The sequence below is a fragment of the Galleria mellonella genome, unplaced genomic scaffold (assembly GCF_026898425.1).
Source record: "Galleria mellonella isolate WM207_F2 unplaced genomic scaffold, CSIRO_AGI_GalMel_v1 utg184, whole genome shotgun sequence".
NCBI lineage: Eukaryota > Metazoa > Arthropoda > Insecta > Lepidoptera > Pyralidae > Galleria > Galleria mellonella.
In genome coordinates, this window is record NW_026442025.1 from 10,862,560 (window position 1) to 10,890,173 (window position 27,614).

The window sequence follows — 27,614 nt, forward strand, 5'->3', positions numbered from 1 at the left end:
CCTAATAATATAAATGCTATTTGTAACTTATCTGAAACAGAAAAACTCGACCGCCAAATTTTACGTTTTCCTTACCTTTATAACCTTTTTCTCGGTTATTTTTTTTTAAATTTGCTATCTGTTTCATTTCAAGTTTTGTGCCTTGTGAGATTTTTTTATTAAAAATGCAATCTGATTTGTTTAATTTAATAAACATGAAAGACATTAAAACAATAAAAATATTAGAAATGTCACGTCAACCCAATAGACGTCGAGTTCGTTTGAATCCTTTTGTCGAATTATCGGATGAAGAGTTCAGACAGAAGTACCGATTTACCAAACGTTTTGCGGGAATAAGAGTGGATCTATTGAAAGAACATATAATATGCGATCACAGGGGAGGCTCTCTATCTCCAAAAATGCAAGTTGTTTGTGCGTTATGAAGGTGGGCTCGACATGAAGTAAGTACGCATGTGTAAACCTTGTAGCGGCATTTTAATCATTTGTGATAATTTCGAATCACATTTCGGACACTGCGGATTTGCATGGGGTATCGCAACCCTACATAAATAGGTCATGCAAAAAAGTAGCAGAAATCTTAGCACAGATGTCGCAAAGATTTCTGAAAATACCTCCTATATTAGAACAACAAGAAGAAACAATGAGGAATTTCCGCAGTATTTCAAACTTCCCTATGGTATAATAGGTGCAATAGACTGTACTCACATACGCATAAAGATAGTAAATAGTGATGGTGGTCTTCTGTACATTAATAGGAAAGGTTTTGCATCAATTAATGTGTAGATATTGTAAATTTTTATCATTATTACACATCAAAACCTTCAAAATGTGACAGCAGGTACTTCTGTATATTATTCAAAAACTATTTGTTTTAGGTTGTTTGCAATGCTGAGCTGAAATTAATGGATATTGTAACTAAGTGGCGGAGTAGTGTTCATGACTTACGGATTTTTAGCAAGTTTCGATTAAAACAGAGGTTTGAAGCTGGTGCATTCTCAGGACTTTTATTGGGAGATATTTACTCCATATTTATTTACACCCGCTCTAAACCTAGTCACTCACCAAGAAGAACGATATAACAGCGCCCATATACGGACAAGAAACACTAGAAAGATGTATTGGTTTGTGGAAGCAAAGGTTTTGTTGTTTGTTGAGGTTATAATAAAGATGTTTTATGTACCGGAATTGTGTTCTTGTTGTTTATCCAAAACAATCGTAAGTACAAGCACTGTACATAGTAAACAATGTAAAATGTGTTCAGAGTAGAATAAGAGTGGACTGTATAATATTGGCTGTTTTAATAATTGCTGGGTATAACAGTATATTTTGACAGGACGTTTTCCAGATTTACAAAGAATCAGTCCACCTCAGATTTATTGAACTTATATTCAATTGATGCTTGTCGCTTCTAGCTTTCTAATACGGATGTCGTTGGAAAAAGCCAGTTACAAAGTCTCTTCCCGCAGACTTCTTGGCTTCATTAAATCGATCTGTGACATCAAATTTTTCACCCTTAGCCTAACATACCTTACAAAACTGAGTCCTCGTCAGTACGTAAAATTTGTTTGACATTGTATGTAGATGATTAGCCAAAATGGATTCTTGTTCCTCAGTGAATACAGATAATCTTTCTAGTTTAGGAGGTCGTCTGTAGCTAGTATCGTTAGATTTAGCCAATCTGAATATTTTTTTAAGATGCTGTAGGGTATTCCAGTCTCTTTTAATACCTTTTGTACTGATGTACCGCCACTCTGAAGTTTTTTGACAGCATTTTCTAAGGTTTTAACGGTCCAAAACGTTTTCGTAGCGGTGCGTTCCCTTTTTCTTGCCATTTTAGCATCTAAAAAATAAAAATAGACCATATTGAAGGATATGGGATAATTGGAGCTACAAAGGGTAATCAGAGCCTAATAAGCTGTTTTTTTGTGTTTAACAACAAAGCACTTTGTGGGTACGTTTTTCCATTCTCGGACTTTTTGATTGTTAATGTTTTTTTTTTTACAACAGGGGGCAAACGAGCATGCGGCTCACCTGATGGTAAGTGACTACCGCCGCCCATGGTCACCCACAACACCTACGGCATTGCAGGTGTGCTGCCGGCCTTTTAAAAAGGAATATGCTAAAATGTTAGTCTTCGTGGACTTATTTTCTAAAATAGCGCTCGATTGTGCGACTAATTGATGAAGTATTTCCTAAAACATTAAAAATAACTTTAGTTATGCAACACAAATTTTTCCGGATCAAAGAAAGTGTTTAAACGTAGTAGTAGGTAATTAAATATTTACTTTCTCTTCAGAAGTCCAATTTACAAATCGTTTTTTATTTTGTTGGCCCATGTTTAATTAGTTTTGTAACAATTATACACAAAAGTAGAAAACTTTATAGAATTTTGTTACTCGCACGGGACGGGAATTCCCTAAACGAATTCCGTTTGACGTGCTTTATTCTATTCCATTTTATATACCCAAGAAAAGACAGCCAGATGTTAAACTTTCCCAGAAACAGAACGTTTATTATTGAATTGTCTTGTGAAGGAATAATTATCTATGGTAATTAATTGACCAAGGTTCAAGCTCCTAGTTTATGAAGTTGAGGTTTGGTCTATGTTTTGTAATACAATAAATTTAGGCTCTACGACCCAAAATGGATGTAACCGGCAGAATAAAGAATACCCAATTATTATTGAATTAGTAGACAAAAATTTTTGGTGTAGATTCTTCGAGGAATCCAGCAGGAAACGTTTTTGTTTTTTAATATTCTTACGAGTTATACACTCTTTCTTCCCAGCTGCACATCGGCTATTGCTATTATCTTCATAAAACTTGTCACTTTGTTCTTGTTGCCTTTCTTTGTTGACTTTGTACGATTGAATCCCATCTTTTTGTATGTTAAAGCTTTGCCTCCTAACCTCCATATTTTATACTTTTTGCTACAGAACCAGAGAGATTCGTTTTCAAATTATTTTTCCCCTAATATGTACTTGTATTCTTTTTTTCTTCTAAGACCAGAGGGAGACTTTGTACGAAAGTCGATTGCGTGGGTACCTCTGTCCCATTCGTATTTCAACCGTGAAGCAGTTGTGTTTGCATGGCTGTGTTTCGGTTTGAAGGGTGGGATATGGCGTGAATTTACTGGGTACAGAGGAATAACACCTGAGTCCTCAGGAATGGCAACGCATGGGGGGTATCATGGGCGAAACAGTATACTCTGTTATGTCCATGGTACTGCTCATGTCTATAGGCGACGGTTACCACTTTCCATCAGGTGGGCCGTCAGCTTGTTTGCCATTTTAAGTTGTATAAAAAAAAAAAAAAAAAAAAAGATTTTCATCAGAATAATTATACCAAACAGTGTTTTTTATCACTAATTCTACCTTCTTATTAGGGTCGTTCGTCATTTCTTCAATTTTGCTTCTGGGCGTGAGCGCCTTTTTTAATTTCTTAATAGCGTGTTTTAGTCTTTTGTTCTTCTGTCTTTCGTTAGCCAGTTTTTTTCTTTAATTCGGTAATAACATGGTTCTTCTTTTTTAGTTATTTATTTCTTGTCTTCTGTTGCAAAATACTTCTCCTTTTAGCTTCAGCTTTTCTTTAATCAGCAATACACAGAATGTCTATACCATTTGGTTTTTGCTCGTAATTTATTTCTACTGGAAGCTGAGGTTCGTTTTCTCCGTCAAATGATGGTGGCGTATTTTAATCTATGTATTGACGAGCATGTTTACCAACTATTTTACTTTGTCTGTAAGCTGCTGAGTAAGTGATCCAGTTTTTTTTACTTTTCTATGCTCACTAGGAGTCATGTCCTTAACACATTTTCTCTGTCCTTTTTCTGAGGTAAATATCTTTCTTTTTCTTTGTACTCTGCTTATAACACCGGATAATTTTTTATTTTTTCTCACCGTTTTTTTCTTTTCCTGTTCTGACTTTTTTTGCTTTTTCTTTTTTAGACAACGGTGTTTTCCTTCGAAGCGACATATATAACAAACAAAAGTTTCTAAATTGACGAATCTATTTGAAATAGTATGATCGTCAGTCCCTAGTGTTTGCATTAGTCCCTAGTCACAATTACGGCAAAAGCCTGATGGTCTAAGGATTGACGAATCAGAACTAAAAATTAGTCGTAATTTACTCTCAAAAAGAAACACCGAAACTTGGAGATAACAATATCATAAGACAAATCACTTATACACACAAAAAAGAGAATAACTAATTAACTTTTATAAAACAACTCACCTAGCGCCTGACAGATTTGCAGAGCACGTGTTTCCTCAGCATCGACACTGATCGCTCTAACTAATGTCAATATGGCCGACGCGGGACAGCCCACGCTTGTGGCTAACTTCATGTTAACAACTTTTGAATGCATTGGTTTTAAAACGCTTGCATATCTCGATTGCCGCGTTTTTTTTTAATTTACTGAGTGGTTAGGGCCTGACTATAATTATCGATGACACTACTTTTCTTACGAAAAAAATCTGAAAAATATTTAATATTGTTTACTAAATCGTTTCGGTCAACAGGGTATGTAATTTTTAATGTAGTTTAGTTGAATAAAGTTCAAATATCAACAAGGCGTACTTAAACCAATCGAACAAAAACAATATTTTAGAAATGTGACATGGCTAGGGACTGATATTGAGGATAAAAAGAACGGTTTTTGTTTATAAAAAATGTATGATTCTGGCATAAATACCAGACATTTATAATTTATATTATAAATTTATTAAAAATGACATCAAAACAAAATTACCGAACTTTTGTGGAACCACACATTTGAGGAATTTTATTACACAAGATCGGCTTTCAGCCCTTGCTATTCTTTCCATCGAAAATGACGTAGCTCATTTGTTAGATTATTGTACTTTAATTAAAGATTTTAGTCTAGTTTAGTAACGGAAGGTCTATTTTACTCCTGGCCTCCTTGAGAACTGTGCCGTAACCACCCTCTGCGGCCCTGGCTGCAGTGCGATGACCACTGCAGCAGTTCGGGGAGCGCGCAGTTTGGATGGATTGGGTGGCCCATTCTTCTTTGCCGGAGCCGAGGTCCCTTTCTTTTGCTCCTTTTGACACACCTGTCTTTCCAGGACACTGATCAGCTTGGCCTTGACAAAGTTTAAGTTTATTGAGCTCGTTCCAACAAATTCCACGGGCTTGAGGTGGTCGTCAACCACTTTGTCAAGGTCCCGTCGTAACGGGTTGCGCTCGGCGGAACAATTCAGCAACATCCTTTGCAGCGTGTAGCTTCGTTTCTTCTCTTTTGGTCTTGAGATACGTCTCCTTTGCTATGGCCAAGCCCACATATTCACCAGTATTTGGTGGACGTCCTCTCCCTCTCGGCGCGCTGGACTTCGCCGAGGATTTTCTCTCCGACAATCTGTTTCCGAAGGGGTCTGAGTCCGAGTCAGAGCTCGTGCTGGTCAGTAGTATTATTCGGTAAGCATCATTTCGAAACTCGATAGCTGAATCTGGAGTGAAATTATATCATAGCATTATGTAAAACTCGATTGCGACTGCAACGCCACAACGATTAGTACGGTGGCGGGATCAAACATTCAAAAGTGATATTTTGACGTTTGGTGCAGTCTACTGACATTCTGTAAGGGAATTTCCTACTCACTTCGATACTCACTTCACCCAAGACACACGATTCCATTTGTCAAATATAAAGTTCCTACGGAATGATCGAGATTTTATAAAAATATTATAAATTGTATTTAAACATAAGTTTTTTGGTTGCCTAATACATTAAAATGGCTAGATTATTTGTGTCGAGTTTATTAGAAGAAGCGAACTCTTTAGATTTATACAACAGCCGACGTCAAGCTCAACAAATTCGTGCAATGCGATTGTTTAATAGAAATAAGGATTATGTGAATGTGTACAGACTTTCAGAGGAATTAATAAATCATTTAAAAGAAGATATTAAATTTTTGATTAGGAAACCACAACGTCGCCACCGAGAGTTATCCGTTAGAATCAAGGTAAGATCCAGCTATCTATCTATTAGGTACCTAATTTAAATAATTTGAATAGTCAATAGGTACTAGATGCATTTAATTAGGTACTATGTTATGCTGCCAGTTATTTTCCATACAATCAAGTAATAATAAAAAGTATAGTAGATAAGCACATAATATGACTTATTTACTTATCTCTTTTCAGTTATTGTGCACATTGTCGTTCTTGGCGAGTGGCAGTTATCAAAGGATAATAGGGCAAAATATAAATACTTTTTTGTCCCTACCGTCTGTATCTCGCTGCATTTGCGAGGTAGTGGAGACATTAAATCATCCAACTATTATAAGTAAATATATAAAATTCCCACAGAATGCAGAGGAGAGGCTGGCATTAAAAGAACGGTTTGTAATATACCAATACTTTTGATAAAATAATATTTAATTCATAATCTATAACTATAAATAATATTGAATGCCTTTTATAATATCGAAATTTATAATATATGTTATGAATGTAATCTATGTTTGTGTTTCGGAACGCAACTTACGAGCTGTCAGTTTAGAATCGTTAGAAAATGTAACATGTCGTTCATTCAGTTAAAAATAAAATAAAATAGAAGCCTTAACAAATGAGATCCATTTCTCTAAACCTCAACAATATATGTTACTGTAAAAATTTGACGAATTTTTATAATTTTATTTGTCTGTTTTGTTAGGTAGGCAATATCTTTTTATTACATAGAAAAAATATTTTGTATTATTTTAGATTTTATGAAAAGTTTCCTGGAGTAATCGGGTGTGTGGATGGGACTTTTGTGAAAATAGTTAGACCCACAGAAAATGAAGACCGCTATTATTGTCGTGAAGGCAATCATGCTAGGAATGTTCAATTGGTATGAATAAAAATATTAAGTTATTCCTAAGTTAATCTAATTTAGAAACGTCGTAACATTTGTTCTAAATTAAGTGAATTTATATAATTCTTGGAAACTTGGAAATAATAAGACTTAAAAACAGATATTAATTATATACTATTATTGATAGCTTAGATATCAGAATGTCATTTACCTAAAATGATATATACGCCGACGAAGTTGTCGGCAGTCGCTAGTAAGTATAATAATAGGCATGATGACAAATTTTGAGAAACTGTTCTATAATATTTGGAAATATATATGAATTATAATAAACATAATATTTCTGCGGAAAATTTAGGTTTAGTACTTAAAAAATAATTTTTGATTCATAAATTTAAAATTTGCACCAAAACGCGTCAAAGTGTCATGGCGTCGCTTGCTTACGTCACTTTAGAGTACAAGGAACATTCGGTATATGTAAACATTATCTAATTCATATTTAATTTGGACATTTTACTAGTTTTTACATTAAAAACATGACTTCGAAAGCATATAGGTGGTGTTCCGTCCCTCTGTGTACTAATACGTCCATAAAAACTCCTGAGAAGTTATTTATTTTCGTTCCTTTCGATAAGAAATTAAGAAAGAAGTGGCTTGAACTTGCAAGACGTGATTTGGAAGGAATATTACCCACTACACAGATTTATTTTTGTGAAGTTCACTTTGACGTAAGTATTTCCTTTTTTATTTTGTAGAATTTTGTTGCTAAATTCATTATAAGCTAATTTTATGGGAAGAAGTAAACATTGATATACAAACTTTTTGGAGGTTATGATTCTCTTACTCACTGTTACTTTATTGTAATCAAATCCTCAATGAATGAGCTATTAAAAAGGTATTTTATTTCATTTTCAGTTACCAAATGATATGGCAAACTACATGGAGTATCATGTGATGGGGTCAGTGTCGCAGATTCGCATGAAACCTGGGTGCGTTCCCTCAAAATTTGAATGCCAACCTGACAGAAGAAAACGAACTTCCGACTCAAACGAAAGGAAATATAGTGCGAAAAAGCAAAGAAGAGAAGTCATTGCAGAAGTTGAGCAAGAATTACAAAATAAAACAACTACAACTTGTTCTGTTGCAACAGAACAGCTAGAACTTGAAGACCCAACCCCCGGAACATCAGCCATGCAGGAAAGTACTACAAAAGATGCACCTAAGATGGTAAATAAATCCATTCAAGTGTATATAACAAATAAGTTCAGAAGTAAAGCTGTTCAAACAGAAATAAAATCAGTAGATCAGATGACTTCACCATCGAAACCCTTTTGTCGTTCTGCTTTTACTTCACCATTTAAAATCACAAGTACCAAGCAATCCATATCCACCATACAAAAATGTTCCAAGAAAATAGGATTTCAGGCAGATTCTGACAGTGATATTTCATACACACCATCTGTAGCACATAGTGAATCACCATCAGTGACATCTTTAAAAATTAAATCGTCTTCAGACTGCAGTGAATTAATTGAAGACGATAAGAAACAAGAGGCATCAAGAATCTTGGCATATACATTGCAGAAAATAAAAAAGAACCCACGGTCTTACATTGGAGTTCCTAACAGTTGTTACTACCTTATAGATTTAATTGAAAAAAAGTTAAATATTCCCACACACCATATAATAATGTGCTTGAAAAAAATTAAATTAAATAGTAGTTTCAGAGAGCTTTCTGATGATTTTCTATTGATCCGACATATGCCAGCAAGATATTTCTGAAAAATATACCACTAATAGCTAGTTTGATGCGACCTTTTCTTGTTGTCTTAGATAAAGATTCCATAAGAAAAAATTTGCCTATGGCCTTTAGGCATAAATATTACAATGTAACTTGTATTATAGACTGCTTAGAAATTGAGATAGAAAAGCCTTCAAAAGCAGTGAACCAGGCTCTCTCCTGGTCAGAATACAAAAAAGCTAATACGATAAAGTATCTTGTGTCTTGTACTCCTAATGGACTAATCAATTATATTTCTCCAGGATATGGAGGAAGAATTACTGACACATTGTTGGTCGAATCTTGTGATTTTATAAAGTGTTTGCAACCAGGTATGTGTGTGATGGCTGACAGAGGTTTCAAACATGTAGAACAATATTTAAGAAAACAGGGAGTGCACTTAGTACGACCTCCAAGTGTTGCAACTGGTACAAAGCTATCAAAACATGAGGCAAGGGAAACAAAACAAATTGCAAGCTTAAGGATTCATGTGGAGAGAGTGATTAGACGCTTACGTGAATTCTGTATGTTAAAGCCGCATGCATGTGTAAATGTTAATTTAGTCAAATTGCCAGATGATGTTATAACCATTGCCTGTGGATTGATTAACTTACAAGATTCTTTGATCAAATAAATATACATGTTTGTTTGATCAAAGAATCTTGTAAGATCAAATCAATCAGCTTGATCAAGAATATATGTCAGTTCAGTTTCAGAATAATGTTAGATTCAGTTTCTGAAATCCTGTTTGACTGTACAATTTTGAGTGCAAGTTATTGTATTATGCAGATAATTAAACAAAGAATCAGTATTATTTCGAAGTTCATTGTTACTTTGCTTAAACTCATTTGTTTAATATGTTACAATGTTTTTGTAAAGCGATTTTTCTTTCTTTCTTGCTTTTCTTACATATAACAATGACCTACTGTTTATATATATTTATTTTGTTAATCCATACATACTTACCAATATCCAATATTAAGTTTCAACCAGTTTAAGTACAGAAATACAGATAGCTTTATTGTACTGTAATTACTTGATTAAAGTCACTACGGTTATGTATGGAAATGACTATAACTTAGCTCTGTACTATTATAATAATACTAGCTGACCCGGCAAACGTCGTTCCGCCCAGTAATCAATCCTACACCTACCCTACGGGATAAAAAGTCTCCTATGTCTTTCTCCTGGCTCTAAACTACTTCCCTGCCAATTTTCAGCTAAATCGGTTCAGCCGTTCTTGAGTTATAAGTGGAGTAACTAATATGACTTTCTTTTATATATATAGATATTCATAAACTTGTGTTATGGGATACTAACTAAACAATAATATATTTTATAACATATACATATACTAGCTGACTCTGCCACACATTTCTGTGGCTCATTATACCTATATGTTTAATTTACAATAATAAATACTGAAAACATTATCTTTTAAGTTAGTCCATATTACAAATGGTAACAAAAATTTATCAAAATCTGTTCAGTAGTTTAGGAGTCCATCATGGATAAGCAATGTGACATGTAAGTTTTATACATACAAAGATAGATAAACACCCAAGACCCCGGTCAATCTGAAAAAGATCATTTTCCATCTTGACCTGGCCGGGGATTGAACCCGGGTCACTCTGTGTAGTTGTGTACCACTGTACCACAGAGCTAGTCTAACATAAAACATTGATATAAGTGAATGTAAATGAATATTTATATAGTGTTGTAAATTAGTATGTAATGTGTGAAGATCATCTGAGGTTTATCCTACAAATAAAAACATTTTTACATAAACTGGTTTTTATTTATAACATTACACTTTTATATAACACTGGATATACATTATCCTTCCACAAAGGGACTATTACCTTAAGAAAATCTGATACATATTTTTCATCATACATAATTTCCATATCTATTTTCTTATTGGCACTGTAGTTGCAGTCAGCTACACAGAAGTAGCCTTTTTTATGTCCTGTTAGTAACATTTGAAGTTGCATTTGCACATAAAACTTTTGGGTTGGCTTCCCATTCTTTACATATACTTTAACTGTTTTTTGACTCATAGGACACTTAATTTCTATTATACTTTTTTCACAGATCCCATCAGGTGAACCCGCTAGCATGGGATAATTTTTAGATAAGAATAACCCACATTTTCTAATTTTCTTTTCCAGGTTGGCACTTACAGTTTTCCTCACTTCATCCTCCAAAATTCTACCACGTTTCATAGCTGTTGTGTCTGGAATTTTTCCACCCATTATTACTGCCATCAGAGTGCCGTCACTGGTTTTACACCTACTGAATTCATATGCTCTTGAAGCGGTCACTCTGCCATACCTTAATTCATACCAAAGCTTACTTTTATGTTGCTCCCTTGTTTCTTCTTCTACATTGTTGATGTCATCATCAGAAAATATCACACTATCCAAAAATTTATCACAACAGTTTTCTTTATATTTCAACACTAAATTGTCCATTGATAGACTTAGAAGTCTATCAAAAACATAGTCCTTTTGGTATTTCATTAATTCACAGTCGGTTAACCTTCTTCTCTTCCTTTCTTCTACAAACTTTTCGAATACTTCGGTATCATATGGTAAGCTAGGGCTACCCTTAGATAATTCCTTAGCAGTTATGTATTTAAGGGTACTCCCAACTCTAGAAAGTTTGGATTTCCTCCAATAGCATTCTATGGATGTGCAAGATGGATCTTCACTTCTGCGATGAACCCACATTAAGAATGCCATGGCATGTTTGCAGCCTCCTTGAGAAGCCACACAATCATGACATTCTACTGACTTAACTGTTTCTTCTTGTTCGTCGACTACCAAAGACACTCCATACAACTTGGCATGCACTTTATGTTCTGGGCAGATTTTAGCTTTTATTGTGCACAAATTTCCTTCACGTTTGACCTGAACATAGCTTAAAGCATCATCACCATAAGATGCCCTAGCAGACCTGAAATAATTAAAGCAATGGTAAATATTTAATTGCAAAAAGAAATATTTAACATAAACATAACCTCAAATTGTAATATTGAATGTTATACTGAAATAGGTACAATAGCTATGCTTTCAACGAATTATTTTTATGGTTTAAATAATTAATTAACTGTTTGATACACAATACTTACATGGAAGTTTTAACATTTCTAAATTCTGCTGAACAAAAGTCTTTGTTTGATGCCAGAAACGTTCCTAGCATTATCAAGTCGATTCTTGGTAAATTTGCGCTGGAAGCCTTTGTAAATCCTTGTTCCATGACTCAATTTAGCGTAATCAATTTACACAAAAGAAATTGAAGTTAATAACAAAACAATAACGGCGTATTTAATAAAAAAGCGAGCGAGTGTGTATTATCTTAAGTAATTCAAATGTAAACAAAGAGAAAGAACTCTAACGTGACGTCATGCGCTCTGATTGGCGTTCAACATTTCATGGCGGATTGCCGTATTTAGCGATTTTATTTTATCGATTATTATATTCATCTTGCTTTTAATTATGAAAAGAATCAGAGTTTTAGAATTAGGAATTTTGTAATAATATACACACAAATAATTTCAATGAAATTTACTTGTTGTCATCATGTCTATTATATGCAGATTTTTATCTTTCAGTACACAGATGCGGATCTCAATATGTAGACGCTACTTATGGTGGTGCCACACACGACAGTTTTATCTTTGATAATAGTGATATAAAAAACCATTTAGAAGAATTGGTAGGTGCTGGTAAAACTGTATATTTACTTGGTGAGATCAAATAAATAAAGTTGATTCTAACTTCTGTCTAATGATAAAGATTTGACCTAACCGGTTTTAATGTTTGTTGTAGGAGATCCAGGATATGCTCAACGGTCTTATTTGATGACTCCTATTCCTAACGCTGTTGAGGGTACACCTGAAGAACATTACAATAAACTATAAGCAACAACACGTAACACAGTCGAACGAACTATTGGTAGACTTAAGGGACGTTTTAGATGTTTGCTTGTGCACCACGGTTACCATCCTGATACAGCCGGAAAAATAGTGATAGCATGTTGTGTCCTGCACAACATTTACAATAGAGCTGGTTTACCTGCACCGACTCTAGATAGTCATGATGAGGAGGAAGAAGCAAATTTTCGTGCAACTGCACGCGTCTCAGCGGGTCGTTGCCATCGACCCACTCTCAGAGCGAGTTGGCAATGGGTCAATCAAGCAGAGATATGCTAGTAAATCAGTTATGGCGTTCTCTTAGGGAGTAAATATATATATTTACTATAACAAACATTTTGTCACAAAACAATAAAAATAAAAGACCTTGTTTTTCTCAACATTTTATTTTTTAATGCTTCGGTTAACAATTTTAAACCATCCCCTACAGCCAGCAATCTCTGGCTAACCTCATGACTCCTATCTTGGTCTCGCTGCAAGAGTTCCCTCATTAGTCTAGCCATATTTTCTGATACAGCTACACTTCTGCTATCTAATTCTAATCGCTGCTCCTCCACTCTCAGGAAGCGCTCAGTGAGGCTGGTAAGCTGCGACCGCCTCTGAGAAGGTGGAGACGCAGGTGTAGGTATCAATCGCCGCCTACGGCGTGGAGCTGTAAAAGAATAGTTATTATGAAATTCTTACTGCTGAACTTACAACATGGGGAATTATTATGCTACAATATATAAATTATCATATATGCACATTTCATTTTATAAATATAGAACAAAAATTAAGAATGATTTCACAAGACTATTTGTAATCTATATAAGATATTTTTTAGCATTATAGAGTAGTTTCAAAAATTTAAATAATAGTCTCGCAATGATTCTGTAATAACTTTGATAGTCCAACAGTCGGGATAGTTATACGGTCCATTATAAAAAAAAAAAAAAACAAAAATTAACATTAGTATTGACAGCAAAGTAAACAATTACTTTACTACAGGGAGACATCGTATAAGTCATTTGCATGGGCACCTATCTACCATATGTTTTACTCGTCTTCCTACCGCCAAAATAACTGTGATTGCAGTGTAATTAAAGGTATAGGATAAAACAAAACATAACAATTATGTCCTTAGAAATAACAATGTAAGAGGAGTACCACGGACATCACAGTTCATTGTGTGACGGTTGCCACTCAGATCAATAAGATAGATCCTCATTTGCCATTCTAAGTTCTATAAAAAAAAATAGCTCGTATTCTAAATTACTTGTTCGTCGTGGTGATTGCGTGCGGCGAACTGGCGAGTTGAACTCTTGAAGTTGTGGGGGCGTGTTGGAGATCTTGAGGTTGTGGGGCCGAGGGTGGCAGGATATCAACATCGGCTGTTACTCGAGTCACTGATACCTAAACAACAAAAACAAGATTGTACTTGTAAATGGTTTACGCATGGTTGTACCTTGTAGAAAAATATTAACTTTTATGGTACTTACAGAAATAACAAGGCTTGGTCTATCACTTAAATATGACGCTCCAGCAACACAAACTGGATTCGCCTCGGAATACTGGAAGAAGTTAATATTTAAGTTCAAAATAGTCTTTATTATCACATTTAATAAAATATAATAAGTATTGTTATAAAATTTAATTTAACATACCAATGATATGGGAATATTAATATTTGTTGCTTCCAAGATATTAGTTGTAGAGGCCTCCTGAAAATATATTCAATACTTTAATAAATATTTATTTAAACGAGGCAGGCTTTATACTAAAAAGTCGTCTGCGTAGATACCTCTGCCCCTTGTGTTTCTGTCGCCAAGAAACTATTCTTACAGAACTGAGTTTCGTTGAAGAGCGGGATTAGCTCTATAATTACAGGAGTATGGAGGCGTAATATTTTAAGCCTTAGGTATAGCAAAGCATGAAAAGTACCATGGACGTTACAGTGTAATCTGTGATGTCCATGGTGCTATGTCGGTTACCACTTTCCATCAGGTGAGCCGTCAGATTGTTTACTATTCGAATTTGTATAAAAAATGTACTATCAAATATTAAAATTATTAATATTCATATACATACTCACTGGAATATCAACTATCTGCGTATCCTGTGTTGAAGGAAACTGGACATTCTGAGGTGTAGATTGTTCTCCCTGAAAATTAGGTAATAGACAGAAGAGTAGTAAAATTGGTAAATGTTGTTGAAATAAGGTCTTAAATATACTGATTATTGTTATAATGTCATTATCTATTATTTTATCTATGGTTTCTTTGTTCGAATTTAATATCCAATGAGTTTATGGTCCACAAATATTTTTCTTACAGTGGCAAAATATTTTAATAAGCGAATATTAAATTCTTATTATCTAGATCTTATTGGTTCAACCTAATAAAACCCCTCTCTTGAACTTGCCAGACAATAACATATTGTATTAACAGACTGGTACTCACTGGAAAAAGGTTAACTGCTATATGCCTATCACCTTCTGCAAAGCCATCACCACCTATTAAAGTGAGGATGCGCTCCTCCTGTTCACTAGGATCCACCACCTCCTCAATACCGCCACCAGTCTTACATCGCGCCGCAGAGCGAAGTGCAGTTTTTTTTTCACTGCACTTTTTTTAAAGTCTTTTAACTTAATAAATAAATATTCCTGGACACTTCACACAACGCCATCTAGTCCCAAACTAAGCAGTGCTTGTATTATGGGTACTAAAGAACTGATATAAATACTTAAATATTTTTTTTTTGTAAATACATACATAAATATACATAGAGAACACCCAGACCAATACAAACACACATGCTTATGAACATAAATGTTTGTATTGTGCGGGGATCGAACCCGCGACCACCAGTAGTGAGGCGAGTGTTAAACCGCTACACCACCAAGGTTTTAACTTAAATAAACTAAATATAATATCCACACAAAATGACGCAAAAACATACACACATGCTTAGGAACAAATGATTCTATTACACGAAATACTTTAGTAATTTTACTCCACTAACCTTTGTCCACTGTTTCCAGGATTTCACACTTCCTCCTATACTATTCAACGTCATCGTCAATCTCTCCCATTTCTTTCTTGTCGCATCTCGAGCACTAGGTACTTTGGAAAACTCCTTAGCCAGGCTGGGATTTCCCTCCAGAAAGGCTAATAGAGTTTCTATTTGGGCTCGAGAGGGATGTGCAGACCGTCCAATAGGACTAAAAAAAATTTACCACTTAGAAATACAACATTTTCTGTAAATATAAAAATACATTAAATTATGTGTATTATAACTTCATTTTTTCTTCCACTTCTTTCAAAACACAAATGTTGAATGCACTAAACTTACTGATACTCAACATGTTAACTTTTTGTATTCAATAGGTACTGTTACGGGGTAGGTCAGATGAGACTTTTTAAAAAGAAAATTATTTTATTTAACACGAGTCTTTATTATAAAAATTTGTAAAGCGTCTTGTTCGTCTGAGGTTCAAATCCGGTCTGAATTAAAAAATATCGAAAAATCGCTGGAAATGGATGGTATGACGCATACATTATTGTTAACCGTTGACTGTTTCGAAAATGCAGTTCAGCACTTTTATATTCGTATATTGTACATAGCCACGGCTATATAACAACGTAGCAAAGTTAAAGTTTAAACATAGTTAAAACATTCGTAATAAAACATAAATAGAAAACTAAATGAACTAGTGTAATTAACAGTTGGTAATAACTAAACTATTATTTATGCAAGAGTTACATTCAAAATTATTAGAAGTAAGTGAATACTAAGAATAGACAAATAGTAAAATTAAGCTGAACCAGTGACCCAGTGATTCTATAATATCTAACTATTTAACTAAATATAATGTTGTTTTTATTTAATTCTGATACTGGGATGGAGTTGGATGCTGGATCTCTTCTTCTTCTTTTTGGAGTTCTTCGGTATCTGAAGAGTCGGCTATTTTATTTGCTTTATCAATAGTGCTTACAACTTGTATAGGTTGTTTAGAACCAGACTGTTTATTGCTACAGTTATTAAATATTTGAACAAAATAACGTAACGAATCTCGTTTACACATAAATTTTCTACTCTTATATAATAGAATGATAATAGATGTAATAGAAATATAACTTAAACAACATAACTTACAGATATATATTGAACACTATATTTTTGGAAATGTGTAAGATTTTCTAACTTGTCTAATTCCTTTTCGAAACTGTCTAGATGAACACTAGCATACAAAAACGAGTCGAAATTATGAACATTATTTAATTTTACGAAAGGCAATTTCGATAAGGTTTTATTTAGTTTATTCTCTTCGCAACAGTCATCTTCGATGAGGTTGAAATTTGAAATTTCAGTAGTAGCGCTTACATTTAACCTTATGCTATTCTTATACATAAACTGAAGAGTTTTGAAAAATGCTTTACAATTTTCTTCTAACTTGAATATACTTATACCAAGCAGTAATTCATTATAATTATTGGAATTATTGTCACAGGCAATGTGGCATTTCCCGGGTTCCGATTGGACATAGATCCATCGATTGTCACTTATTCTATGAAACGTGTCTATGTTACCCTTTAAAAGTTTCACTTCATAAGAGTTTGGCAATTTACTCACTACTTCCGTTATCAACACTATTTCGCACATTGGCTGCGCAATAGTAGAAAACACGTTGTTTAAATCACACACATAATATTTATCACTTATTAGCTTACACTTGGAAACATCGTCAACAAATGAATAAAACAAATGATCAGCTGTTATTGTCACATAACGAGCAGTTGGCGCGATTAGCGCATAGTTGTCAGGTTTTGAGATATCATACGGCACTGGAATCGGTATTACATGGTAAAGATTATAAAGCTGAGGAAGGACGAGCGTTATTTTTATAACTACAATAATTCTACTGTTATGATAATAACAAGCTAGTTTAGATGCATCTATGATATCATGTATATTTTGTAGTAATAAGGATACAGGGAGTTCGCAATGCTTAGGCAAGTTATTTGTATTGCGTTCGAGCTCATTATACATATGATGTGGACTTAGTACAGTCGGATGCAGAATATTCATTTTGCTAAATAGTATTGCGTTATTAATATCTTCTATATCGAACGACAATGTAATAATTATGCTTTTAAAGCAATTTAACGTAGAATTTAAGTGGGTTTTTATTTCTAGCTTATCATTAGAATTTGTAATTTGTTCGAACATTTTGTTAATAATATCAAAATTTTTATTTAACCTATTTTCGTTTTCAGTGACTTTGTACAATGTGTCATTAAAGGTAGATACTGTAGACTTTATAACATGAATATTTTCTTTTATTAAATGAGCTAATTGTTTTTCGTCTGACTGTACATCATCGATAGCTTCTGAGAATTTAATAGCGTCCTTCGAATCTAATGTTCCGAACAAGGATTTGAGTAATGATCCACCTGCATCTATCAGTACCTATGTGTATCGCTAGATCGTAAAACCACTTAGTCCTCTCCACTTAAAGTTCTTGTTCTTGGAATCACAACACAAAGTTTACCAAACAAAATAAACTTTACAGCGAAGTGCATGATAGAAGTTCTAAAAGATATGTTTCAACGAAAAAGTGTAATCACTATTATACACTTACGCGGTAGACTACTAACTCTAAAACAAAATGTTAATGAGAAACTTGAAGATTACTTTCATAAATTTGATAATTTAGTACTAGAATTAGAATGTACGCAGGAAATACTCTACGAAAGAGATAAAATAGCATGTTTATTGACCGAATTTGACAAAAAATATGATACCGTAATTATTGAATGTAACAAAGATATGGCCAGTATGACAACTGAAGTAAAATTGGATTTCGTAAAAGCAAAGCTGTTGAAAGCTGAGATATATCATGAAAATAACATCAAATGAGTAATCGACTCAGGTTGTACGCACCATCTGATCAGCGACAGATATGACAAATATACAAAATTTAGATGCACCTATGAAAATCTATATTGCAAATGATGACTAATAAAAAAAGGATTTATCTACATCTACATCTATACTAATATTATAAAGAGAAAAGATTTGTATTTTGTGTGTGTATATTTGTAATAAATAAACTCAAAAACTACTTTTCCGATTTCAAAAATTTTTTCACCTTCAGAAAGCTACATTCACCCTGAGTAACATGGGCAATATTTATGATTACATGTGGAGATTTGTTTACACCAGGTGTACAAGGAAACAGCTTTACTGTTGCTAGTGATCTTATGTGGATGTAATACTTTTAATACATTAATAATTGCGTTAGTAGATAAGTTTATGTAAATGTGACTGTGGGGTATTTATGGTAAACAAGCCCATATTACTTTTAAGCAGACATTTTGTGTCTTCCTTTATTATAAATTTTATTATAGTAAGCAAGCTGATAATAACAACTCTTTGTATATTACTGGTTTTTAATAATATTTAATTATGTTAATATTATAAGTGTGGATTTAGTTTCTAATGGTAATAAAAGTATCAAAAGATTCTCTGATGATAGTACTTTTAACTAGGTATGAGGTTCAGTATAAAATCTGTACTGAATGACAAATGTGAGAGATGTATTTTACTCATATTTAGGAAGGAAGTTGTCATGGTGATAAGATTTGTATGTGTGTTGTTTGTTCATGTTATTTTGACTAGACAAATTCGGACAGGGTTAATATTAGTAAATCTTTATTAGATTTATATTTAATATACATATTTTGAATACTTTGTGGGAGTTGAATGGAGATATACAAGTGGTCAAATATAATATTAGTATCTTACAAATTTAATTATTGAGTTAGATGTATGTGTTGGGCTGTATTCAAGGGGATATGATCTTATTAATATCAGGTTAGGATAATTACTTTAGATAATAATAAAGCAAATACTAACACTGATTATTCACTTCTTTAATAAATTTACTTTAGAGGTTGGAAATCAAATAGATAGCATATTAGGAAACTCTTCATTACACATGTATTTGAGGAATGTTCTTGATGATTAGTATTATTTATATGTATATGTTATTGCAAGTATAATTGTAATAAGTATGGTAAACTTCCTTGGTTTTCAGTTCATTCTTGAATTTGAGAGTTAGCTTGGCTACTGATATGGATATATCTCTTAACATCTCTAAAAAAGAGCGCTCCTGGCCGTAAAAAACACCAAAAATCAAAGTGTGCGGAAAATTTTTGAGAATATAGTCGTGCGTAGTGTCAAAAGACGCGCAATAAAAAGACGAACACAGTGCACAAAAAATTTTCGAGAAAAGTGAAAAATTGTGGATTATATATTAGGAGTACAAATAAGTTTCCGCCGTTTTATTGTGGATGGCGCGGCACGGAGTTTCGGTTAGCTTTCGCAGATGATAACCGGCTTAAAAAATAGTTTCGACATTCAAGACCAACATAACCTATTAATATTATTGATTTGATATTGGTAAAATATAATTTTTATAACTTGAAAATGTCAAAATTTGAGCCAAATAAGCGTCATTTGCGGGAAATATTAATTTACTTCTTTAATTTAAAGAAATCTGCTGCTAAGGCGCATCAATTGCTCGTAGAAGCATATGGTGAGGGTGCTTTGAGTGAGAGAACGTGTCGAGAGTGGTTTCAAAAGTTTAAAAACGGTGATTTCGACGTAGAAGACAAAGATCGCAGTGGAAGGCCAAAAATTTACGAGGATGCAGAATTGGAGGAATTATTGGAGGAGGATTCATCTCAAACACAAAAAGAACTTGCTCTAACATTAGAAGTCACTCAGCAAGCAGTCTCACATCGTTTAAAATCATTAGGAATGATTCATAAACAAGGAAATTGGGTTCCGTACGAATTAAAGCCGAGAGATATTGAACGCCGATTATGCTTAAGTGAAATGCTGCTAGCTAGACATAAAAAAAAGGGTTTTTTACATCGTATCGTAACTGGTGATGAGAAGTGGATACATTATGACAATCCAAAAAGAAAAAAATCATGGGGATTACCTGGCCACGCGTCAACATCAACAGCAAAACCGAATATTCACGGAAAAAAACTTATGCTGTGTATTTGGTGGGATCAGCTAGGTGTAGTGTATTATGAGTTGCTTAATCCGAGCGAAACAATTACTGGAGCCCTCTATCGAACACAATTGATGAGATTGAGCCGAGCTCTGAAAGAAAAACGCCCTCAATACTAGACACGAAAAAATTATTCTTCTGCATGACAATGCTCGTCCACATGTTGCGGCTCCCGTAAAAAAGTACTTGGAAACACTTGATTGGGAAGTGTTACCCCACCCGCCGTATTCACCAGACATTGCACCGTCCGATTATCACCTGTTTCGGTCCATGGCACATGCTCTGACGACGCAGCGGTTTACATCTTATGAGGATACCAAAAATTGGGTTGATTCGTGGATAGCCTCAAAAGACAAGGAGTTCTTCAGACGTGGAATTCGAATGCTGCCTGAGAGATGGGAAAAAGTGGTTGCAAGTGATGGGCAATATTTTATATAAATCTATATTACCGTTCTTCTATAATAAATATTTAATTTGTGTTAAAAAACGGCGGAAACTTATTTGTACTCCTAATAGTTTATTTTTATATATATCTTGTCTTGTGTAATAGTAACTGTAAACATGTACCATGCGCTAGCCATAGTTTAAATTTAATAGTAAACGACGCAACTAATCTCAATCATCATACAACTGGATTTTTTAGTATTGTGCAACAATTATATAAATATTTTTCATTCTCTACCAAAAGATGGGATTTATTAAAAAAATATGTCATAAATCTGACCTTAAAACCATTGTCTGAAACAAGATGGTCAAGCAGAATAAATGCTATCAAGCCGCTGTTTACAAATTTGCCAGAAATTTATGATGCCTTATATGAAATATCAAATGGTATATCATATGACCAGAAGGCAAAATATGACGCTGAATGTCTAGCAGAAAAAATATGCTCCTTTCCATTCATTTATTCACTAAATATATGGCATATAATATTGATAAAAGTAAATTTTGTGAGTAAAATTCTACAGACCATCGATATGAATATGCAAGTTGCTTTAGATGCTTAAACCGAGTTAAAGAAGTTTTTGATAAAAATTAGAAACGACGCAAGTTTTGACGAAATTGTAAATGTTGCCATGAAAATTGCTCAAAAATTAGATGTCGAGGCTGAATTCGAATCTTCCAGAAAAAAATTTTTCTTTTACTTACATCTCCTAACTAGGCTTACCACTAATATCTAGATGGGTCTTTTAACAAGAAGGTTTTAATTTAAACGATTGAAACCTCCTTGTTAAAAGGCTATAGCAGTAGATACATAACATTATATATATATATATATATATATATATATATATATATATATATATCTATGTCACACAGCAGTTTTAATGTGTTGTTATAATTTATCGAAAATGTAAACTAAATAATATAAATAAAAATGTGTCGACTTTTATGCACATTTGAATTAATTAGCAACACTGAAACGACGATAGCGGCACCCATTAGTTCACAGATAAGTTAGTGATACTGTAATGATATTTCGCGCTATATTGCCTGTCAACGATAAGGCACTCTTTAAAAAAAATATTTATATTTTCTCTGAATTAATTTGTATGTATTTGAATTATTTATTTAAAAAGAAAGTATATATTGTGAGCATGTGGAAGAATAGAAGAAAACGTAAAAAACCTTTATCTTCTTTTTTACAGACACTATACCAACTAGGGCAAAGACGAAGCAACGAAGACTGAATAGGTCTCCAGAAGGAAGGGTCTTATCACCTTGGGGTATACATACAATTATTAGAGACAATATATTGCTGAGTTTTGCTACTGAATCTGCGCAAACCTGGGAAACTTCAAAGAATTACATTGCATGATTACTTGGAAAATGACCCAAATACTTCTGAAAAATATGAAGAATTCGATCGGACGCTATGTGCATCTGAGCGAGTTCTAGTAAAAACATTTAAACGAATTGTTGTTAGAGGCAAACGAGGACGTGGGGTTCCCGTGTTATTTAATAAAGAAGTTCAAGATGATATAAAACTTTTGCTTACAATAAGGGATAAATTTGTTTCTACAACAAATAAATTACTGTTATACAGATACAGGTTTTGAGAACTCGATATATGCTTTTGAAAAGGTACTCGAGATTATCTGGAGCAAAAAATCCGAAAGCAATTTCTTCCACGAGACTAAGAAAACATTCAGCGACGCATCACAAATATTTAGCATGTTTGAAAATGATCTGGAATAATTAGCTGCATTCATGGGTCATACTAATGAAGTTCATAATAAATCGTATGAATTGCCAGATGATGTGTATCAAACTGCTAAAATTTCAAAACTTCTAATACTTATGGAAGCTGGATGGATAGCTGGATTTAGATCCAAATGAAGAGTTGCAGGAAGAAGTTTGATTTACCCACACCACAATTGTCAGTTGCAAATTCTTGTGTACAACCTGGACTTTGGATTAAAAATAAAATATCTGAACCTAATCACCAGATGATGACAATAACAGATAAAAGAATTGAAAAAGCGAAAAAGAGAAACTTAGTACCCTGGTCTATGGAACAAAAGAAAGTTGTTACCAAATTTTTTAAAAGCCATATATAAAATAAAATACCTTCCAAAAGATTAGAATGCGAAACTTTTTAAGGACAATACCCAGAACTGTTACAAAATAAAGACTGGCTCAAAATGAAAGTTTTTATTCAAAATATGTATTCTAAAAAATAGGATAATTATCATTACATTGGTTTATTTGAAACAAACTTACTCCAAAAACTCGCTTATCGTTTAATATGACCTTTTATTTAAAATATCATAAAATAATTAAGATGTGCTTGTTAGTGTTCAATCCAAGTAATATTATTAATATGTATAAAGAAGAATTACATTTTTGTGTGGATAAAAATAAGTTTAATTTGATTTAGTACTATGTAATGGCTCTCATTACACATATGGAGGTTTCTTAGCTCTCATTGCTCGATGTGCGGGGTAATGAGAGCGAAAGGAAAATTTATAAAGGACGTGATTTTGACCAGCTAAGGGGAACTTTTTTGCATGTTTTGTTAGTAATACCTGAAAGACAGATAACTAAAAGACTGATTATTATCCAAAAAGGTAAATGTATGTAACTTGGCCACAGCTGAACATAGCCTCCCCCATAAGGGGTGGTTTTGTCAGTAGTTGTCATCCTTGGCAGGCGGGTTGGCAACCACAATTAGGCCTTTGGTGATATTTTAAGAGGGATGCTACGGCCCATCCTTCCACTATTAGCTCGCTAAGTCGTCTTTTACGACACCCACGGTAAAAAAAGGGGTGGCCCCTTCCTATTCTATATCGGAACCTACACGGTTAAAAATAAATTTATAGTAGCGCACTTTACCTGTATGCTCTCTCATCTTAATATTAAATTTATCACTCATAAAATTTTTACTAAAAAGTCATACACTAAACGAGGGTGATAACATTCATAGAAAAGAAAAAAAATCTAAACTTCTGTCCAATATATTCCCCTCACCAATGTGTAACCATAATTAAAAATGCAAAGAAGTTTAGCAAGACATTCTCACCACATGAAGTAACGTCTGAGTCATTTTTAGACTTGAAAAAACCTTAAGGAGATTTGCGTGTTAACTTTATTGAAAGTGAACACGGGAGTATTGTTTTACGGAATGACCTAAAGGCGATAATGGTGAAAGAAGATACATCTTTTTAATTTTTAGTTAAAACCTGGTATAAAAATAGCGTATATCAGGAAGTGAGCGTTAGAAATACAAGAAAGAAAATGCTTCCTCTGCATGAATTAAATGAACAAATGAATTGAAATTATTACAGATAAAGGAACAGCTTTTACGGGAAAGGAATTTCAAAATTATTATCATGAAGAAAGTATCCGTCACCACACAGTAACTACAGGTATACCCAGGGGCAATGGACAGGTTGAACGTATGTACAGGATTATTATTTCAGTGTTAACCAAGATGTGTATTGAAGAACCTACACACTGGTACAAATATGTAAGCAGGGTGCAAAGGGCTATTAACCCTTAAATACATAATGATGTATATATACATCAGTGTTTTCTTCCTCACATAATTTCTAAACGGTAACTCAAACGCAGTATTTTTTACTTTTAATAGGTGCTAAAAATATCTATCTTAGTTTTTGAACGCAAGCTTTCATGATATGTCAAATAACTTTTTGAATTTTCGTAATTTGACAGCTTGGCGCCACGCTTTCAAATACACTCCTTGGCGGTAAATTTGTAATTTCATTTTAGGGGATACTAAATAGTATTATTACGTGCTAAAATTGCTTTACGAGAGGATAAAGGTAAGCAGAACACATTACATTATTTTTTTTAGAATACAATAACAGTTTTTAGTAAATTTCAGCAATATAGTTGTGATGTATAAATACATCAGTATGCAAAATCGGGTGAAAATAGTTTTACTGTAGGTATAATATATTATTTTATTTTTGGCTTATTTGTTATAGATACGTAATTTATTCATACGAATTTTATAATTATTTTACAGAATGTCCCGTAAAGTCGCAGATAGAGATATAGAACAACTTCTGGCGGCATTAGAAGATGGAAATATTTCTGAGGATGGCTTGGAAGATGAAAGTGACGATGAAGAATCTTTTGTCAGTAATGCAAGAGAACTAATCCAAGAGTTGAAAGATGAGGATGCAGAGGACCATGAAGCTGCCCCCAGTGATCAATCACTAATTCAAGATTTTCCTGGATCCATGCAAGAAGATCATGAACATCATGTGGAGTTTGATAAAAGGAAACTCCTTTGGAAAAAAGACAGTTTGTTGTATGACGAATCGAAAATAATTCACCAACCAAGCACAACAGGCCCTGCTATTACTGAACTAGATACACCATATAAATGTTTTTTGCACTACTTCACACCTGACTTTCTTCAAAAAATTGTTGATGAAACCAACTTATATGCAGTACAAAAACACCCGTCAATATCTTTCACTACTACTGTTGGGGAGTTAAAAAAATTCATAGGAATTCTTTTGTTTATGTCAGTGGAGCATTTCCCTAGTGCACGCTCATACTGGCATTCCAAGTTTGGGTACGATCCTGTAAAGAGCGTAATGCCGGTGAATCGGTTTGAGATGATTAGGAGCTACTTACATTTCAACGATAATAATAAACATCTTCCGCGAGACCATTCCGATCACGATCGCCTTCATAAGATTCGGCCTGTGATAGAACAGCTAAATACGACATTTTCATCAGTTGCAATAGACCAACGGCTTTCGATAGATGAGCAGATGTGTTCAACTAAAATTGCACATTTCATAAAGCAATATTTACCAAATAAGCCTCACAAGTGGGGTTATAAGCTTTTTGTTCTCTGTAATCTTATGGGATATGCTTACAGATTTGAGGTCTATTTTGGACAAGAAGAAAAAAAAGAAAAACCAGCCGATGAACCTGATCTCGGAATAACAAACAACGTCGTTATACGTTTGGCGAGAGTTATACCAAGGATGAACAATCATATTGTATTCTTCGATAATTTTTACACATCCCTGCCATTGGTAAATTATTTGAATAAACAGGGTATACAATGTGTCGGAACTATTCAGCAAAACAGGCTACCGAATTGTCGACTCCCTGACAAAAAGGAACTTATGAAAACATCTATTCCAAGAGGTACATATGAGGAACGCGTTTCCCATTCAGATGGAGTAGACTTTTCGGCCACTGCGTGGAAAGATAATAAAGTCGTCACTCTTTTATCGACTTACGTTGGCGCCGAGCCTGTTGGAAAAGTATCAAGATACGATAAGAAGGCTAAACAAAAAATTGAGATCCCTTGTCCCAAAATTGTGCAAGAGTACAATATGCATATGGGCGGAGTCGATCTAATGGATAGCTTTTTAGGACGCTATCGGATTCGAATAAAGAGTCGAAAATGGTACTTACGCTTGTTTTATCATCTACTGGACCTCACTACAATCAACTCATGGGTGCTTATGAAAAAAAATCTAATTGCTAAAGGTGTCTCAAAAAAGCAACTGCCTAATCTTGGGGAGTTTCGTAATTGTTTGGCTGACGCACTGTGTAACATAGGTATGTCTGGTGGTAGTAAAAGAGGGCGCCCTAGTGCTTCCTCTCTAGAATGCGAGCTTCTAATAAAAAAGCAAAAGGGTCCGCAACATCCGCTCCCGTCAAAAGATGTGCGCGTAGATGGATTCGAACATTGGCCTGTATTTGCCAATCGATTACGGTGCAAAATGCCCAATTGTAAGGGCACCACGCAATGGTCGTGTACCAAATGTAATGTACCGTTGTGTCTAAATCAGAGAAATAACTGTTTCAAAGATTTTCATTCACTGCACTAAGCCTAATTCGAAAACTCGTTTCATATAATATTACTTCGGGTACATTATTAATAGTAACTGTAATGCATACTGATGTAGATCTACATCAGTAAGTTTTTTGAATAAAAAATATATTATTGAGAAAAAAATATTTTTTTCTTTATTTTTCCCTCAATCTATGTTTAATTATCTATCTGTTACAATTTATTGTATTTAAAAAGGAAAAATCATGCATTTAAGGGTTAATAGTATATATCAGAGATCAATTAATACATCACTATTTAATTTATTAATTGGAGCCAAGTTAAGACACAAAGATGACTTACAGTTAATTGAATTGTTAGAAGAAGAAAGTAGAAATAATTCTCCTATAAGAAATGTCACATGTGTGATAAAGTTCTCATTACGTACGTGAATGTCCCCAATTTCGTGATTTGAATCCACGTGACAGATCGAATTTAATTAAATCGGCTGGCCTGTGCTATAAATGCTTAGAGAAACATTCGATAGCGAATTGTCAACGTGACTATAGATGTGCTGTTTGTGCTCGGTCCTCGCATCATACCCTATTGTGTTTTAATAATCCTCAGGATCCTGTGTTTTCTAAAACCATCAACCGGAATAATGTGAGCTTCCGTGATACTCTTGTGCACGGTGCACATCGTGTTTCACCTCCTCGTACGGGCGGAGGCCACCACTACCGTAATGATC

At 33.9% G+C, this 27,614-nt stretch overlaps 4 protein-coding genes and 1 pseudogene across 5 annotated transcripts in view; 3 read left to right on the forward strand and 2 right to left on the reverse strand.

The window, feature by feature from the left end:
- Positions 1–2,016, forward strand: LOC113509571 (putative nuclease HARBI1). The gene is given in 4 exon segments (XM_052893695.1): positions 1–445; positions 505–679; positions 682–777; positions 876–2,016. Coding segments are annotated over 4 exon segments (756 nt in total). The 5' UTR covers positions 1–164; the 3' UTR covers positions 1,080–2,016.
- Positions 2,017–2,129: 113 nt separating this feature from the next.
- LOC113509495 (putative nuclease HARBI1) lies at positions 2,130–12,910 on the forward strand (annotated as a pseudogene).
- LOC113509390 (uncharacterized) lies at positions 6,865–12,910 on the forward strand. The gene is given in 3 exon segments (XM_026892727.3): positions 6,865–7,541; positions 7,729–8,563; positions 8,566–12,910. Coding segments are annotated over 3 exon segments (1,689 nt in total). The 5' UTR covers positions 6,865–7,349; the 3' UTR covers positions 9,228–12,910.
- Positions 10,393–11,856, reverse strand: LOC116412937 (uncharacterized). Its single transcript, XM_031909111.2, has 2 exons — positions 11,727–11,856; positions 10,393–11,551 (listed from the first exon to the last, which is right to left on the reverse strand). The coding sequence occupies exons 1-2, from the start codon at positions 11,852–11,854 to the stop codon at positions 10,393–10,395; spliced, it is 1,287 nt and encodes a 428-aa protein (XP_031764971.1). The 5' UTR covers positions 11,855–11,856.
- Positions 12,911–13,070: 160 nt separating the features above from the next.
- The window catches only part of LOC116412938 (uncharacterized), a 44,916-nt gene continuing 30,372 nt past the window's right edge, over positions 13,071–27,614 (reverse strand). The window contains exons 2-7 of one of the 2 annotated variants that reach the window (XM_031909112.2): positions 15,531–15,729; positions 14,602–14,670; positions 14,174–14,230; positions 14,009–14,080; positions 13,786–13,922; positions 13,071–13,182 (exon numbers count right to left, since the gene is read on the reverse strand). In XM_031909112.2, coding sequence (XP_031764972.2) covers positions 13,170–13,182; positions 13,786–13,922; positions 14,009–14,080; positions 14,174–14,230; positions 14,602–14,670; positions 15,531–15,729 — 547 coding nt within the window. In that variant the 3' untranslated portion in view covers positions 13,071–13,169. Of the gene's footprint in view, positions 13,183–13,785; positions 13,923–14,008; positions 14,081–14,173; positions 14,231–14,601; positions 14,671–15,530; positions 15,730–16,664; positions 18,981–27,614 lie in introns of those variants that run through there. The other variant, XM_052893689.1, reaches the window with a different exon arrangement.

What these genes read in the sequence shown, in the direction of transcription:
- LOC116412937 (XM_031909111.2), bottom strand. Translation starts at nt 11,854, where the DNA reads ATGGAACAAGGATTTACAAAGGCTTCCAGCGCAAATTTACCAAGAATC. An exon ending in AGAAATGTTAAAACTTCCAT is followed by an intron (nt 11,552 to 11,726) that starts GTAAGTATTGTG and finishes TAATTATTTCAG; the next exon opens with GTCTGCTAGGGCATCTTATG.